The sequence below is a fragment of the Megascapheus bottae genome, chromosome 4 (genome assembly GCF_031878675.1).
Source record: "Megascapheus bottae isolate mThoBot1 chromosome 4, mThoBot2.hap1, whole genome shotgun sequence".
Lineage (NCBI taxonomy): Eukaryota > Metazoa > Chordata > Mammalia > Rodentia > Geomyidae > Megascapheus > Megascapheus bottae.
In genome coordinates this window covers 28,763,417-28,782,495 of record NC_143512.1, presented here as the reverse complement: position 1 = coordinate 28,782,495, position 19,079 = coordinate 28,763,417, and the positions used below count along the sequence as shown (strand labels likewise).

Here is a 19,079-nt window from a genome sequence, read left to right as displayed (position 1 = left end):
ATCCAGCCTTAAAAAGAAAATGCATTGTGTCACAAGCCATAACATAGCTGAAAACTGAAGACATTGTAAACAAAGTCAAAAGGGAAGTACTACATGCCTACAACATTGACCTTAAAGAGGTACCCACAGCAGTCAAATCCATAGGTACTGAGAGTACACTTGTTCCAGAACAGAAGGGAGTTGAGAATGGTAAGTTAAAGTATAGAATTTTTCCTAGGGAGGATGAGAAAATTCTGGAGATGAATAGGAGTGACAGACAATAGAACAATGGTACTATACACAACAAATCATTCAATAAATATTCACAAGATTTTTAAACAGTAAGAAAGTGTAAGATTTGTGCTAACACACATTGGCATACCCACAAAGATCACTCTTACGCCATACTTCCTTCTAATCTCCACACAGTGTCTCCAGAAAAGATACTCAGCCTGACCACCTACCTGTTCAAATAGCACTCCCTTCATTTTTACCCTCTTTTGCTTTATTTTTCTTCTTAGCTCTTTTTGCCACTTCTTTAAAATTACATTTGACTTATTGGTGGTCCTTCATCCACAAGAATGAAAACTTGAAGTGCACAAGGACCCTATTTGATTCACCAAAGTCTTCCCAGTGCTTTGAACGTTATCAGTCATACTGAAGAATGAATAGATGGATGCTTAGAGCTTCACAGATAACTCTCTTGGCCTGAGTATTGTTTTACTATTTACAGGTATTGCAGCATTCACAACCCCAAAGCCATCCAGGGTTCCCCTGGCTGTGCAGTGGAGGATTTGCTGTTTAAGCAACATACTTAATTTAAAAGCCAGAAAGGCTGGGAGCCAGTAGCTCCTGCCTGTAATCCCTGTCATATCAGGAGGCTGATATCTGGAGATCACCAGTTCAGGGCAAAGAAAGTCCATGAAACTCTTTTCTCCTCTGAATAACCTCTAAAACGCTAGAAGTGGATCTGTGGCTCAAGTGGTAGAATGCTAGCCTTGGGCACAAAACCTCAGGGTCAGTGCACAAGTCCTGAATTCGGACCCAGGAATGTCACCAAAAAAGAAGAAGAAAGAAGAAAGAAGAAAGAAGAAAGAAGAAGAAGAGGAAGCAGCCTAGTGCCAGCAAGATATTAGTTTGTTACTTCAAAAAGTGCTCTATGATTTGATTCTAAATATTCTAAACCAATTCAACATACCCTCACAAAAAGAGATTGAAAATAAGGACAAGCAATATACTTTTGACTCCGCTTCAAGGCTTGAACTGGGTAACCACCATCATTGCACCCATTAAAACACACACACACACACACACATTACAAGGGCTTTGCAGAACACACACGAACGAACACGAACACACACACACACACACACACGTAGACAAGCACATAACTCAGCTTGTCAGCCAAAGCCTAAGCAACCTAAACACCCAGTTATTAAGTCCAACGGATGGAGGGACACCCCTGGAATACCTAGGAGAGCATGGTAAGTACCTGAATTTTTTTCCAAGACTGCTTCCGATACACTCGTGACTTTATTTCGAAATCAAAAGTGTTCATCTAAGACTCCTTACGACATCCCAGGAAAACTCCCCACCAATGTTTCTATAACGACACTTTCATCACTTTGTAATGAACGGACTTCCTGATAAAGCTTTGGGCCTGCACACACTTTGGCACAATCAACAACAAACACTTCTACGAGAGATCTTCAATAGTCCTCCCCCTCCCCGCCCTCCCCACATCACCATCCTGAGACAGCTGAGGCCCAAGAGGCTCGGGGGTCCTTAGGGCTCCCAGAACCTGGGGCGCTCGTTTATACAGCAAAGCACCCCAGGAATAGCCATGTCACCCCCACATTAGGAGTAGAATGGCAGGTGGGAGCTGCCCGTCGGGGGGTAGGATGCAGGGGGGAGGACCCAGGACCCAGGCCCCGGCTGTGCCCTGGAAACCAGTGTGATCTCTGGCAGCCTGGGCCCTAGGGAGAGCCGTTCCTTTCCCAGACCAGTCCAGACCAGCCCCCTGGTCGGGTCTGGACGCAGGCCTCCTCTTCCCCCACCCAGATCCTACCTGAGCTCTGCCCCCAGCTGCAGGGCTGAGGGGGAAGGCGAGGGGAGGCCTGGCCGTCCAGCTCGCGAGGGCAACTCCGGGCGGCGGCGAGGACTTTCCCTCACGAGATCTGTGCCGCGACCAAGTTCGAGTTGCACTTCCGGGGTCTGGAGGAGGGTTAAACGTCATCACGCAGGCGACGGCAGCGAGGACAACCCGGAAGTGGGCGGGGCTTAGCCCTGGGGCTGGTTCCTGTGGAGCTGGGTGGGTTAGTGGAAGGAAAACAATAGGGATTATTGAGGGGCCATCTCCTTTCTTTCCCTTCTCCCTTTCTCGATTTCTCTTCTCTCTCCCTCTCTTTTTCTTTCTTTTCAAGGGCTGTGCTTAGCCTTCCTTCTGAAGACTGCATGGGTATCCTTAAAAGATAAACCACTCAGAGGCCTTGTTCTGCAAGTGGAATTTCAAATATCCTTATAGTCAATTCTCCACTCCCCTGCTCATGGTTTATCTGGTCCATTCAACCCCAGAAAAATAAAATTAAAATAGAACTGGCCTACTTTTGGAAAAATAAATTTTCCTCTAAATTGTGTGTAAAACTAGAACTGTCCTAATGACAGTTGGAATTTACCATACTTGAGCAAATGGGAATTTTAGGACTGTATGTGTTCTGTTTTAACAAAACATAAGCTTCAAAGTTGTCTGTCTTAAAGGCGGATCCGCATAAACAATGAGGACACTTAATATATGAGATCCAGGTTGCCAAACATCACTCTTCTCTTCCAAGGAACACCTCTAACCTATTTTCAGAAACTGCTGATGGGACACTTGCCACCTGCCTTTTAGATGATACTCTTAAAAATAATAATTCTTTTAAGAAACACTATTTATTGATAATGTACCAACTAAGGCTAAAGCTTCAGACATGAAACTGAATCAGAATGCTTCTTTCTTCAGCTAAGGGAAAGGAAAGGCTGTCAGCTAGCAATATTTACAATATTCTTCATAGGAGAGCTTAAGTACACTATCCTACAAAATAAATTGCAGATTAAATTGCAGCTCTTTCATAACAAAAATATGATCTCTGCTATAAACGCCACTTCACTAAAAGGAAACTCAGTGAGAGAGATGACCTTATCTTCTTCTATTTAGCATATTCTCTACTACACACCTGCCTTCAAAAAATATACAATAAATGTTCAGTGAGTGAGTTTTAAATGCTAGACTTTTTTTAAATGGTAGTGTATGGGGAAAGAATGTTGAAAGTTGGATTGGACTCATATTGTTACAGTATCTGACTTTGTTACCTGGCATGTTGTATATATGTGTATTTGTTTATTTGAAATAGGAATGGGAGGGGGGAAACTAGATGATTGGCAGGGGGCGGGAGGAAGGAAATGGGGACAAAAACAAGAGAAGGGGTATCAATGTGTGAGAAGTAATGCACCTACTATCTGGCAAATCTAACTGTAACCCCTCTATACATTACAATTTTAAAAAAGAAAGTTGGATTGGCGGTGAAGATTTTGGTGGTACAAAAGGAGCAGTATAAATGAAAATAATTGGGAAAAAAAGGAAATCTAAAACAAGCCAAGAGTAAATGACTATGAAGCTAGAGGGGGGTTAAATACTGTTAATATTGATTTGTGGCCAAAGCTCAAAGAGTGTGTAGGACCATACCTGCAACTGAAGAAATCAAACTTTGAAAAGCTTTGTGTGTCATGGGAAATAATTTGAATTGCATGCTGCAGACAGGGAATGTAAAGACATTTTTTTAAAAGATGAGGAAATGTATCATATTTTTAATTTGGTAGAATCTGGAAACAATGGAATAGTTATTTTAAAAGATAAAGACTTTGAAATTTTCATAATCCCTGAAATAGATAACAGGCAAAATACCTGACTAGTACTTCTCCAGTCAAGATCACAAAGAGGAATTTCTGAGAAACCGTCAGTTCCAAGAGGTGACTATTGAGACTTAACTTCAATTGTTATCCTATCAGAGGAAAATAAAAAATCAGAGGCCTAGGGAATTCAGGATGATAATAAAGCTTAGTTAGTAGTAATGTATAAATGCTTACATAAAACATAGAACTAATTCAAAAACTATGTAACATGATCTTTCCGTGTTAATGCAGGATGGAGAGCCATTCAAAGATTAGAATACATTTCATACATTGATTATTGAATGCACGTATGGGTGTTTCTACCAACAGTTCAGCTAGAGTTACACAGGAATGAATAAGCCTTTGCATTAGTCTTTCAACAGGTATCCTAAATTTTGTAAAGCAGAAACACTCCAAATCTATTCTATTCTGACAATTAGAGAAAGTGAAAATTATAGTGTTGATTTGCTATAAATGATATGTTATTCAAGAAAATAAATACATTCTGATAACAATGAATGGGACTTTTTAACCCAATCTCCAGAATGAAGGTGCAGTGAAAACCACCACTCAGTCAAGACAAACGGGAAAAGAAAAGATTCATATCAACATTGTTATCATTGGACATGTCAATTCTGGCAAGTCCATTACCAGTGAACATCTCATCTACAAATGTGGTAGCATCGACAAGAGAACCATTGAGAAGTTCAAGAAGGAGGCTTCTTGAGATGGGAAAGGCCTGCTTCAAGTATCCCTGGGTTTTGGATGAATTGAAGTCTGAGCATGACCATGGTATCACCATAAACATCTCCCGGTGGAAATTTGAGACCAGCAAGTATTAGGTGACCATCACTGATGCTCCAGGACAAGAGACTTCATCAAGAAGATGATTACAAGCACATCCCAGGCTGATTGTGTTATACTGCTTTTTGCTGCTGGTGTTGGTGAATTTGAAGCTGCTATCTCCGAGAATAGGCAGACCCATTAGCCATTTCCTTCTGGTTTACACATTGTGTGTGAAACAGCTCATTGTTGGTGTTAACAAAATGGATTCCACCGAACCACCCTACGGGCAGAAAAGATTCCAGGAAATTGTTAAAGAAGTGAGCACTTACATTAAGAAAATTGGCTACAAACCTGACACTAGCATTTGTTCCATTTTCTGGTTGGAATGGTGGCAACATGCTGGAGCCAATTGCCAGTATGGCTTGGTTCAAGGGATGGAAGATCACCCTTAAAGATGGCAGTGCCAGCAGAACCACTTTGCTGGAGGTTTTGGATTGCATCCCCCCACACACACAACTCATCCCACTGACAAGCCTTTGTACCTACATCTTTAAGGGTGTCTATGAAATTAGAGATATTGGCACTCTCCCTGTGGGCAGAGTGGAGACTGGTGTCCTCCAGCCTGGCATGGTGGCCACCTTTTCTCCTATCAGTGTCACAAATGAAGTGAAGTCTGTTGTCCCTTCCCGGGGACAATGTGGGATTCGACCTCAAGAGCGTGTCAGTCACAGATGTCCGCCGTGACAATGTTTCTGGTGACAGCAAGAATGATCCTCCCGTGGAAGCAGCTGGCTTCACCGCTCAGGTGATCATCCTGAACTGTCCAGGCCAAGTCGGTGCTGGCCGTGCCCTGTGCAGGATTGGCACACTGCTCACATTGCTTGAAGTTTGCTGAGCGGGAAGAAAAGATTGACTCCCGTTCTGGTAAAGTTGGAAGACAGCGCTCAATTCCTGAAGTCTGGTGATGCTGCCTTGGTTGGTTCCAGGCAAGCCCACATGTGTGGAGAGCTGCTCTGACCATCCTCCTCTGGGTCATTCTGCTGTTCGTGATATGAGACAGACAGTTGCTGTGGGTGTCACCAAAGCTGTGGACAAGAAGGCTTCCCAGAAAGCTCAGAAGGCTAAATGAAAATCACCCCTCACACCTGCCACCTCAGTCTTCACCAGGGGTGGAAGAACAACGTTTATCACAATGGGCCATTTCAGTTTAATAGTGAAAGACTGGTTAATGATAACTATGCATCATAAAACCTTCAGAAGGAAAGGAAAATATTTTGCAGACCATTTATGTGGCATTTTAAGTTATTAGTCTTTAAAAATCAATACTTTTAGATGGAAACAACATGGCAAAAAATCTGTCACAGAATTTTGAAGCCCATTAAAACAAAGTTTTAATGAGGGAAAGAAAAGACAATGAATGGGAAACTTCAATAATGTATAAAGTGTCAGAACCAAGAGTGAAATGGTTATGTGCTGAAACCAAATGAGCCCTCACTTCCCTCTACATTCAATGGTGGCACAGATTCTTTCTTCACCCAGTGATAAAACTGTCTTCTACATATGTGTGACAAGAAAGAAGAAACAGCCTCAAAACTCTATGTGGGAGTAAATGTGTTGTTAGAATTACAACACTCTCTATATGGCTTAGCAAAAAAACTATTACGATAAGTGCGCATATTTAGTGCAAATTTTCTTTTTTGTATATAGTACAAATTGTCCAATCTTTCCAACAGCAGCCATCTAAGTTTTGCAAGCCAGTTTGTTTATTTATAGTTTTAATTTATACATCTCCAGGGAAGCCAGAAACTCTTTGTTTCCTCATCCATCTTCTTTTGCGCCTCAAGATATAACAGAAAAAAAAAAGGGAAAGGAATGGAGATCTGTTTCCTCCTGGCTAACAGCTGGCCTATCTTTGATCACTAGGTTGATCAAAGAAATACCCCTATATCATACTTGTCATTTCTTCCTCCTGTTCTAGGCCACCACCTTAGGCATCCATCCTCTTATCAATCCACTATACCCTTCACTTCAAATCATCTCAATAACCACAATAGACATATACAAATGTTGTCAATCATTTAAATTAAAAATAAAGTAAAACCTGCTTGCCTTGACTAAAAGCCCAGGTTCAAAATTTTGGCAGCTCAGACAAATTCATTAAAGAAAACATTTTTATTAGATGTTAATTGCTGAGGGCAAAGTTCTGTCTACATTAACCAACTCTTCTGGAGTGAGGTCTGAGTCCTGATTTAAAGTTGGACAATTAGCTAACATTCCGCCTTTGGCCAAATTCAATAGATGTGAGTGATGTGTGGCATAATAATGGCTAGTTTTGCATTTTAGATTCAGTTTATATTCAAAACTTGAAATATAGTAATATAAAACATTGCCATTCATTCTATGAAATGCCCTAGAGTAAGCCCCTGTGACCAACTCAGATGTCAGGCAGTCTGTCAGGGAATAATGCAATCCCTTCATAATGGATCGCTCAACTTCGGTGTCAATAAAGATAAACCTAAAAGATCATTTGAACCTTCTAGTTTTACTTCTTAGTTTATTTAAAGATTTGTCGGGGTTTTTAGCACTCTTTGCCTCCTGACCAGCAGGAAGGGCAAAGAGAACACGCTCCGACTAAGATGAGACGGAGAAAGGATAGGGCCGGCTGGCAGCCTTCACCCAGCCCTCCCTTCTCCAGAGGGAAGACACAGACAGGCCAGGGAGAATGTCACAGCAGACTCGTTTAATGGGAAGATACCAGGGGCTAAAGTAAGAAGCAGGAATCTATTAACATAGAAGTAGGCAGGACAGGGAAGGTAGGTATGGTCAGAGAGGGCGGTGGGGCTAATCCATTGGTTCCAGGTATCCTTATTTTACATCACAAACCATAGCCAAACCTCCCAACCAGGAGACAGGCAGGTTGGATCTCCAAAACCAGGAAGTGAGCACTGGGCCATGAGGTAGGCCTTTTACCCTTGATGTGGTGTGTCCCACAAAGACTGCTAATTTGGAATATGGGAATGTAACCCAGTGGGAGAGTACCCACTGAGCCTGTATGAGGCCTTAGGTTATTTTGCCTCAGCATGGCAAAATAAGCCTGAAAACACAAACATACCACTGTGTCTAACTTCCATTGATACAAAGTATCTGAAACTTCTCCTCCCAGGCTAGTCTGGAACTCCAATCCACCCATTCTCAGTGAAGTAGTTAGGATTACGTGTGTGTGTGTGTGTGTGTGTGTGTGTGTGCATGTGTATTAGAATAAGAAAGGAAGAATTTTAGAAAATGGTTAAATGAGGATAAAAATCTTGGGTGTTTCTTAAATAATACATGGTTTATTCAGAACAATAAAAATAATGATGTATGCTGTAATCATAGATTATGGATAGAAAAGCTAATAATAACCATATCATGACAGAAGGAAAGGAGGAATTGGAAGTATTCTATTTTTTTGCATTAATCCAATTTTGTAGCTATAATGAGATCCATGGAACAGGTTAACTGTATAAAGAAAAGAGGTTTTATTTTAGCTCCCAATTTGGAATGCTAAAATAAATATCCAAACAGGGTAATACCTACTCTGATCATAGGAGCATCTATAGGAGGAATAAATCTATGGCTTCCAATTTGTCTGGCAGCACTGTGCTTAAACTCAGGCTTGAATTCTATGACTTCTCATTTGGCAATGTACTTTCTCTCCTCTTACATGCTTCTGTCATTGGCATACATTTTCAACGGGGCCTTAGCACAGCATGAGTGCCTCAGACAGAGAACTGGTCGTAATTCTCTTTAGGAGATAAAGGTGGAAAATAGATATGCCAGTTGGTCTCTCCCACAGTTGTCAAATTAAGGGTTTTATTCTTGTCAAGGATAATTTCCCTTCTGGTCTTCCCTTCAGTGCTCTTGCCTGCCTCCTAACTTCATGTCTTTTTCAGAGACTCAACATAACCTCAAACTCTGCTCTATATTATTTTCCCCTTATATTATTTATTTTGTAAGATTTATCTGTGTGATACTATACTCCAAATAATAGTGATTCAAACAGGACAAGAGTTTTCACCTAGGCTTTCACTTTCTAAATGGAAGCAAAGGGAGAGAAGGAATGCCCTGTAACAATTTCCCAAAGGAAGGGAATGGGGAGAATAAGATGATTGGGAGGGAGTGAAGAGAGGAAAACGGGGGACAAAAACATGAGAAAGAGCATCAAGGTTTGAGATAAATGTACCTGATGAATGTAAGTGTAACCTGTACCCCCTCTATACATTACCCAGACAATAAAATACAATTTTTAAAAAAAGTATTTTCCTGAAGTTGCAAGTAGCATTTTTGCTTAAATTTCACTGGTCAGTACTTAGATACACAGTCACTCATTGCTACTGTGCTGCTAAGTACTAAGAAACATGGTCTTGATTCTGGACAACTGTATGATTCCCTAAATCAGAAGGAGAAATAGATCTATAACTAGTTTTCTTTGCTTTAGACTTAAACCATGACATTATTTCCAGAAAGATATTTCCTGGGCAGACTGCAATCTTTCCCAGAATTCTCCAGATGACCAGGGAGTCATTTATTTCGGCATGCTAGCCAAGAACAACAACAACAAAAAAAAACTCAGCCATAATGTATCTAAGCCCAATATAATCGCTTCTATTTGGCAGATTATTTATTTTTATTTATTTTTAATATATTTATTCTAGAGGATTCCAGGCAAGACAGTCGAGTAGAAGTCCATTAGATTCTGGCAATAAGAATCTGAGTCTATTCAGATAAGCAACACTAAGGAAGAGTGTCGAGACGGTAAGAAACAAACAAGCAGCAAAGTAACAGACAAGACAGAGGAATAGTTGGCAACTTCAACCCCAGCATCCTTTAGGAGAGGAGAAGCTAAAGCTTTCACCACAATATAAGCCTTTTCAAAAAACTGGCACAGCTAGCTTTAGGACAAATCTATAGTTTTTATAAGCCTTAACACCCAACATGGAGATTTGGTAGGACAATGACTTTGCCATGATCAGATAGGACAGCCTTCCACTTCTCTTATCTCAAAGAAATAGTGAAAGTACACTTTGTGACAATGTGCTACACATTGGACATGAGGCTGATGTACTTGGGAAATCAAGTGACATTAGCTAGGTGCAAGCAAGCCAGGAGATTGAGACACAACTGGCTTAGGAATTAAGGAACATATGGAGATCAGTGAGTTCTAGGACACCATCAAGTTACCTGGTATAAGACAGAGGCAAAGACAATCTTGACAGGGGTTAGCAGTTGGCAGTCCTATCTTGCTTCTGAAAGTATCTGCCCTCAAGAGCTACTTTACGACTGCAGGGCCAGTTCAGGAAATAGAAGATCTAGTCTAGGCTAATGGGAAAGCTTGAATTAGAGAAAGATCTGTTGACAGTCAACTGCTTACAAGCAGTCTGCAGCCAGGCAGGCTTTGGGACTGAGAGAAAATGTAGAAAGAAGAGGAGTATTGGAGGTTTTGAAGAACAATATGGGATTTCTGGTTACTTAGCCACAGTGCTCAGGTTGGAGAAGGTCTCCAGAGAAGGAGAGGTCTGACAATGCAGCTGAGAGCCCAGGAGAGAGCTTGGGAAGTGGTGGAGAGCCTCATCTTGCTCAATGAGAGCAATCTCATTGCTAAAAAACATTTCAGCAAACTGGAAATTCACCTCTGATAGTAGAAAACTGAGATTGTAGTTGCTGATGGACCCATAGCCTGGCAGTCCTAGAGACATGAGTCACAACTATCATTCTTTTCTTATTCTAAATATTTGGAGACTATTTTCAATAAAAAGGTTTATGTTCAAGATTACTACAGTTCTTAAAAAGAAAAATAACTCCTCCAAACTGTTAATTAATAATAGTCTGTTATTGTTAAATCAAACTAACAAAACAATACTGCAAGATACCATACATGAGAAAATTAAAGTAACAAAATAGAGAACCTGGACTCTTTTTTGGGGGGGTCAGTTCTAGGGCTTGAACTCAGAGCCTGGGCACTGTCCTTGAGCTTTTTCAAGGGTAGCACTTTAACACTTGATCCACATCACCACTTCCAGTATTTTCTGTGTAGATGGTACAAAGAACGGAACCCAGGGCTTCCTGCATATTAGGGAAACACTCTATCACTAGGCTACACTACTGGCCCAAGAACTTGGATTCCTATAGAAAAAAGGCATGTACCCCTTATCATATAAAAAAGTTCAAGAAGTGTTGTAGGCCTTAAAAGAGCAGTAATATTTCTTAAGGTAAAATAAGACTATGACTTCAGAATAAACATGTTTCTTAACTTACAAAAAGTAGGAATAGGAAAACAAAGTAGCAAATTAGGCTTGATACAAATTGCCTTTTTTTGACATACCTTTTCAGACAGCACAAGGATAATCAGGGTCCAGAATCGTGGGACATCATGCCCAAAGACTCCATTCTATTAATGGGGATGGGACTTCCTTTCATACCCCTACATTCCTGCTTTTGTACTTCTTCCCCCTATGTATGAATGGAGTAGGTGACACTTAGGGGTGTCTGGGGGGGGGAATGTCTGTATTTGTGCCCAATCCTGGGGCTTGAATGCAGGACCAAGTGCTGTTCCTAAGCTTTATTGCTCAAAGTTATTGCTCTATCACTTGAGCCACAGCACCACTTCTGGGTTTTTTGGAGGTTAATTGGATAATAGCAATGTAGACTTTCCTGCCTATGTTGGTGCTGACTTTGAATTGTGATCTTTGGATCTCAGCCTCCTGGGTAGATAGGATTATAGGCAAGAACCACTGCCCAGGTCAGTGACTTACTTTTAATCAATAGAATTTAGTAAATGTGATTGCACATGTAATTATGTTACATAAGATTGTAATTGTGCACTTGAGAGTAAAAGGTTTTATTTGCATCTGAAAGTAAAAGATTTTCTATACATTAAATAAAAAGTCTGCCTTCTACCAATGGGTCCTGGTAAACAGGATCCATTTAATCTTTTCTGTTTCTATAAATTTGACTCATTTAGATGACATACATAAATGGAATCATATCATGTTTGTTTTTTTTACTGATTGGCCTATTTCACTTTGTCTATTTTGTCTCATAGGACAGACACTTGAAGGCTGCTTGTACTATGAAATACTTTAAAAAGTTCACAGCTAGCAAAGAAAATTACAAAGTTTCTGAATCTCCCTTTGACTCAGAATAAACTAACTGGATGTTAAGATGATATGCCTGTGCACACAGTTGTAGTAAAAACAAGTGAGTTTTGGTTGGTTTCTTTCCATTTTTATGTTTTTATTACTATCTTTACTTGTACCAAAGATTTGACATTTAACAAGGTAGTTTATAAATACAGTATTTTTCTGGCCAGTCCTTGGGCTTAGACTCAGGGCCTGAGCGCTGTCCTTGAGCTTTCTCAAGGCAAGAGCTCTACCACCCAAGCCACAGCACCACTTCTGGCTTTTTCTATGTATGTGGTTCTGAAGAATCAAACCAGGGTCTTTCTGCATGCTATGCAAGCACTCTATTATTAGGCCACACTCCCAGCCCCTAAATACAACATTTATTGATCAGTGTCACCCTTTTCAATATTCTGTTCTACAAGAATCATTGTGGAGATAATAAAGTACAAAACATCTGAAATAGGAATTATCATTTTTATTTCATTAAAATTGATATTTCTACATAGTAACTGCTAAATGAATAATAAAATAAATCTCTTTATAATTACAGAAAAATACAGTTACATGAAAGAGAGAAGAAATTTCTGTTCTAAGCATATGAAGACAAACTATCAGGCTTTGTTACTTTTACTCACTTATATAAATGCAAACTAAGTGCAAACAGCAACTGTTTGGCAACACTATTCATCACACTTTAGAAATCATATTAAGTGTGAATCAAAATAATGTGTGTTCAATCAATGACTTGTCATTGCTGGTTGTAATTTTTTATACTATGGCTATGTAATGTTTCTGAACAAGTACGGAAGACAATTCAACTTTGATTGCTCTATACTTCTTTCAAAATGGAGCCATGGAAGTTTTCTTTTCTTAAGGAACTGAAACACTTACTAGGATTAGTATAGAAATATATAGATTCAATAAAAATAGCTTGATTAGGATGATGTTTAAATATATTAGAATACAATCCAAATGGGAATTTCTGTAACTTTACAAGATTGTTTCATTTAGTTTATTAGATCAATTTATTTTTATCTTGACTTTTCATGCCCAGTCTAGTATAGTGTTGCATACTCATTTATGGAATATCAATTGGCTGAAGGAATAGTCAACTAGCTTTATTTCTGTCCATTGTCAGGCTAGCTGTTATAGATTAGATTAGATGAAATGTCCAATTTTCATAAAATTGTCTTACAATTTTTCAAATGGCCTTGATAGAGTTTTTAGAAAGTGTTTCAGCCATATCTAAAAACACTTGGTTCGTGATTATACTGGCCAAGTAAAGTACATTTCTTAAAATAAAATGTGTTATATAGCAGGCATCTGGCTACATGGCCATTTATGAGTTTTTATTTCAAGTAAAATGTAAGACATTTCTCTAGGTGGCCTCCTCTGCACTCCAAACTTTTTCTTCTTTGAAAATGCATGAGTACTTTACTTTGGAAACTATGTAGCCTACACATATTTTATAAAAATCACAGAATGTGGGAGCATGGACAGTTTATTATATATCTGAGAACATCAGAAAGCATGATATTTGATGTCATATGGTCTAAAATAATCCAATATATGGCTTCTTCTAGATGTACTGAAGATTACTCAACTGTCTAATTGTCTTTGCTGTCTTCTCTCAATGCAGTCTTTAATCAATGTGCTTATTAGCTGCCTGCTTGATGAATAATGCTACAGTTGCATATGATGATGTAGAAGGAGAGACTTCATATTATATCTAAGGCCTCCCAGGTCTTTATATTCTAATATCAAACCTTGATACAAAAGATACTTTAAAAAGCTATGATTGTTTTGGGTAGAGACTGGTGAAATACATTCTACTTTTTTATTTGTGTGCATATTAGTGTAACGGCTATAAGTAACCAAAATTATGAATAGTGAACTGCTGGGTGGAGAATGCTAAGATGACTTTCAAGTATAATTTTCAAATAAAAATGATTTCTGATTGTGAAACATAGCAAGCATACAGGTTGAGAGTAAAGGATAGCAGGTAGTTTCCTAAACTGGAGCCATCTCGTATAGGAACCTGTATGTATTGTTAGTGGAAGTGTGAATCAGATTTAGAAGGAGGCTGAAACACTACTGCAGAGATATGACTAAAACTACTAGCTAGAGAATGCTTTTTGTGGCTGTGATTAAGATAAATTGAATGAAGAAGAGGTTATGTGGGAAGGGAGGCTGGTCCAATAGCGGGTATTGAGAGCAATTAAGACCTAGACTTGGGCTAAGCAGCAAGATAAAATGGAAACTTTCAGATAACTCCTGGGGGGCCATGTGACTCCATTCAATGTAACATCCAAATGTTGTATTAAGAAATCCAAAGGGAAATGATTTCCAAACATTGTGCCTGTTGTCATAGATACTTCAAGACTGAAAGGAAGGAAAAAAATAATTCAAAGGGAACACGAGATGGCAGCAGTTTTATCACATAACCAAAAAGATTGGAGAAAGAAAAAACATTTGAATACTTTAAAAATCGAAAGTGTGAAGCACCTTATTCTTTATGTGTCGTGTTCCTTTTCAGTACAGGGTTTACTCTATCATTGGTTTCATGCTTCACAGCACATCTAAGGTTCATTTTGACTATTGTAAAAAAAAAATTCTACTCCATTATATGTAATTGTTTCTCAAAATAAGGTTGTTGCTATTTCCTTCAGGTTACTGTTCCTCTGCATTATCTGAGACAGAAGAGGTCTGTACATTGCAAATTTGTTTTAAATGCTCCAGCATTGCCTTTTCTTCTTCTTCTAGCATTTCTTCCTTGTTCATTTCCCACCTGAAAGAAAAATCACATCTAAGTATTTCTATAACTAATCACAAGTCAGTTATTCAAGGCTTGAATATACAGTCATGAGTTTATTAAGCCATCTGTTTTCCTTGTTTATTCTTTATAGACTGTCTTTTGGGTAACACAATTCACCGGAACTGCTGCAAGTTAGGCCAGGAGAATGGGCAAAGAAAATAGAATCCAATTCCAGAGTCTACTTTCAGATCAAGTTTTAAAGAATTGTGTCAAATGAGATTTCTGTATTTCCTAGATTTAAAAAGTATATTTAGTATTTTTCTCTCACTAAACAACAAATCAGTGGCTTTCAGTTTCAGGGAGGGAATTGCTAGAAAGACCAGGTCTACATGAAAACCACCAAGCTAAACTGGATATATCTTAAAGGTAGATCAGCCTATTCCTAGAAATATGATCTGTTTTGGTGCAGTAAACTTAAACACCCCCCCAAAGTTGCCACTGATTAGCACAATTCCATACATGCTTAACAAAAAAGAGTTAAAGATCTTCTAATTCTGATCAATTAGGAGAAAAGAAAGACCATGTTAGAATGTAGAAGTATGATCAAGTCTTCTCCATTCTTTCTCTCTCCACAGGATTTGCCAGGGTTTACAGAACCCAGAAATTCCAACAAGGAATATCTTGTAGATATTTCCTTTTCATTTTCCTCATTTATCTTGTGCTAGCCCTCACACCATTCACTATGATATGCACAAGGATTTTAATTCTAATTTTGACATAGGTCTTAAAGCTTTGGTACTAGCATTAGTCATTAGCAACTACTCCTTGAGTGTCCTCCAGAAGCCTCTATTTTATTGGAGCCAGAATCTCTGGATAAAAAAATAACTTGTCATTCATGAAGGAAAGCATGTAGAGCTTAGGTGGGAGTTCCTGGTTTCACCTGAGCTATGCAAAGAAAGCAGAAAACTTTTGCTACAATGCCTGTTTCTACACAGATTTTCTTGTAGGGGTGCTGACTTTATTCCACACAGGCTGGACCTGAGCTATTGTGTACATAAGAGAAGAGGGAATTGGTAGGAGACGCTACACATGGCATTAATTTGCATTTCTTCTTTAATCCCTGCTTAGGATTCTCTTCTCTTTCCACATCCAGCCTTTTCTGGATCTGAACTTCTTATTTCTGACCTTTCTGGTTCTTTTGTATTTTCCCATATGGTTGGAATTAACACATTGGTCACACAGGTTTTATTAAAAACTTCAAGGATAAAGAGAATTTTCACCGTTGCACCATTCAATCCTCATCATGTAAGAAAAAATTCCTGAAATCAGCGCTTTAGAATTTACAAATTAGCCCACAGGGTTGCATTATACTACTTTATGGAATTTTAATGTTAAAAACCTCTTAGTACTGAGAGAAAAATATATATTAGAGTGAACACTACAGAAACACATTGCACCTGTGAATGAAGGTGGAAAGATGAAACTCATTGAAAATTGTTGGCTAACAGGGAATGGTCAGGATAGGGAAAGTGAGTTTAAGTGAATGGGTGAATTTGATTAAACTGCTATATAGGAATGTGTGAAATTCCCCTTTGAGTAAATAACATGCATTCAAAAATAAATGACAGGAACATAAAACAGGTTTTTATCAGAGTGGAGGCACTTTCAGGGAGGCAGAGAATGTGAAAGAGGATGAATATGGTCAAAATACATATATGTGTGAAAATAAATGATGAATCTTGTGGAAACTTTTGGGAAGGAGCAAGGAGAATCAGAGAGTGAGGGGGGTTGCATCTAATTAAGATATATTGCATGTAAATATGGACGTGTCAAAATGAAACCCAGTTGCACAACTACATTAATGAAACATGGAAAAAAGTTTAGAACTCACACAATCTATTTCATATAGTTTAATGCAGACTTTGTAATTAATCCTGCATTACTTAACAATCATTGCTACCCCTTCTCATGTTTTTGTCTCAATTTCCCTCCCCATCCCCTCCCCTCATCTTGTTTTCCCCTAAAGATAATTTTACAAGAACTATTCTTTAATATGAAAAGAAGGTTATTTCATTTTCTAAACATGGTACATGAACTATATTAGATATTAAATAAAATAATTATTTAAGATTATATACTTTTATAAGATATCTAATGTAGAGCCAGGAGTTTGGCCTAGTGGAAGAGTGCTTGCCTTGCATGCGTAAAGTCCTGGGTTCAATTCCTTTGTACCACATATACAGGAAAAGCCAGAAGTGGTGCTGTGGCTCAAGTGGTAGAGTGCTGGCCCAGAGGAAACCCAAGGACAGTGCCCAGGCCCTGAATTCAAGCTCCAGGACTGGCAAAAAAAAAAAGAGGAAATCTAATGTAAAGTTGCCAGTAATATCTGAGTAAATGAGTTATTTTAAGAATGTCAACAGAACAAAGTATATAATATGCACATAAATATTTTGATCATTGTCTCTCCTCATGAAAATTGAACGCAGTCTCTGCTTCATTAAAAATCTGTATAATTAATGTAATTTAAATGAATTATATACATAATATAATACATGATAAGGATTTTGAAGTGTCATACAATTATAGGTACTTCACAGTATAATTGAGCTTAGTAATTAATTATATTATGCAGTTATTTGTCTATCATAGTTTTTTTTGTATTTTCTTTGTGCTTATTAAGAAAACATTATTTCATAACAGGATAAAATAATAGCGAAATAAGTGTAAAAGTAATATACTATTTACCTGTATAATTTTATTCTTATTAAAGAATTAGATTTTCTGAGATTCATATTTATTGCAAACATTATTACATTTCACAGACACCACATATCAAGAAAAATTTCTCTCTAATTGTTTACACAACAGAAAAGCAATTCAATTCTGTTTTTAGAAAAGCTATTGGAAGAGAAAATAATCTGCTGTTAAACACAATTGCATTAAAAAGTTAGTATCTGCACTTTCCTCAACACATTTAGAATCTGTGATGGAAGTCTGTACCTACCAAACCCATAAAATAATATTATAACCATCATATTTCAGTTATTTCTGAAACACAGTATGAGATGGTTATAGTTTTGTTTTTCCTGGTCTTGGCAGCCTGATTGTTGTACTACTGCTAAAGTCCCCACCCACCTGCATATGATAATATAAGAAATGGATGCCATTTGGTGGCAGGGATGATGTTGTATCTTTAGATTCTGACAAGCAACAAAATCCAATGAGAAGCCACTGATTAATATTCCAGATATTCTTCATATCCCAGGTATTGTTCAGATGGCTTTTAGGTGGGTAGATTTAGGGGCATAGACAGTTTTAACTATATGTCGTTTGCCTGTATAATTACAGCAGAGACTCAAAAACATGGACTGAGATATTCAACGTCAAAAACCCAAAACTTGCATCACCATGCCTCAATTTCAGGTTCTCAATCTTGATCTGTTTTTCTGAATTTATACATATACTCATAGCTGGACTGAGGTATCTACTTGTGTCCTTGAGTGTCAAATGAATTCACTATCAATATCTTTGTGTGCCAGCCTAGGAATATTCTATTGTTCCCACTACAATGAGGTTTTGAAGTGCGCAAAATAAAAATAGCCACAGATCAGTGTAACAAGAAATCATAAAGTTTGAGGAAGTGTTGGCATTGTGTAAGTTACCTCACAGCAGAATAGATCTCTCTTTGGTCCAAGAAATTGCAACTTTACCCATCATATCCACATTCTGTGGCAGGGAAAAGGCTGCATCAGTCTCAATTCATCAGAATGACATAACCTTCTCCAAAGATTGCCCAGTAGTATTGATGCCATGCTGTTTATATATGAATGCTAACTTTACTGCTTATTGGCTGAATGATATTGGGCAAGTTCCTCAATTTCTCTGAGCACCAGTTTTTTCATATGCAAAATATGCAATACACATATCAATGTGTTATTGGAAAGGGTAGATGTGCTGTGAATGCTAAGTGCTTTAAAATGCATTAATATTATGTTATTATATTCTATTTGTACATAGTGGTTTCCTTAGAGTCTCTGTTTTGATATTCTTTGTCCTACTCTGTGTCCTTCATACTGTTTATTTCTAGCACTGTCTCTTCCTTGTGTGTAAGTCAAGTGGGTAAAAGGTTTTCACTTGGTGTTCAGTTATACATGTGTAAGATCATGCCATCCTTCCATCTTTTCGTTCATGAGGGATGTTTCATGCTGGTTTGTCATATTCATTCTAGCACAGATAAAGTAGTTTTTGTTTCCTATAGTTCCTTTGTTGTGGTTTTCAAATACAGTCTATAGTGATGAAATCTGATCATATTATTGGCATTTCTCCTGAAATACCAATAAAATAATCACATATAAAATATAACTTGAAACAAGCCTTCTGATTTAATATGATTACTAAACATTTGTGTACAACTCCGCATTTACCAAGTGCTTTAAAGTTAATTATTAGTTAATTGTCTGTTAAACAAC

At 38.2% G+C, this 19,079-nt stretch overlaps 2 protein-coding genes and 1 pseudogene across 9 annotated transcripts in view; 1 reads left to right on the top strand and 2 right to left on the bottom strand.

Moving 5' to 3' along the window:
* The window catches only part of Arb2a (ARB2 cotranscriptional regulator A), a 391,209-nt gene extending 389,024 nt beyond the window's left edge, over positions 1–2,185 (bottom strand). For 6 of the 8 annotated variants that reach the window (XM_090331618.1, XM_090331625.1, XM_090331624.1 and 3 more), the window contains exon 1: positions 2,048–2,185. The gene's annotated coding sequence lies outside the window, so the exon portion shown is untranslated. Of the gene's footprint in view, positions 1–443; positions 638–2,047 lie in introns of those variants that run through there. The other 2 variants (XM_090331619.1, XM_090331623.1) reach the window with 1 other exon arrangement.
* A 915-nt stretch (positions 2,186–3,100) lies between these two features.
* LOC150064215 (elongation factor 1-alpha 1 pseudogene) lies at positions 3,101–5,824 on the top strand (annotated as a pseudogene).
* Positions 5,825–12,420: 6,596 nt separating this feature from the next.
* Positions 12,421–19,079, bottom strand: part of Kiaa0825 (KIAA0825 ortholog) — a 378,969-nt gene continuing 372,310 nt past the window's right edge. The window contains exon 21 of the mRNA XM_090331617.1: positions 12,421–14,643. Coding sequence (XP_090187743.1) covers positions 14,526–14,643 — 118 coding nt within the window. The 3' untranslated portion in view covers positions 12,421–14,525. The remainder of the gene's footprint in view (positions 14,644–19,079) is intronic.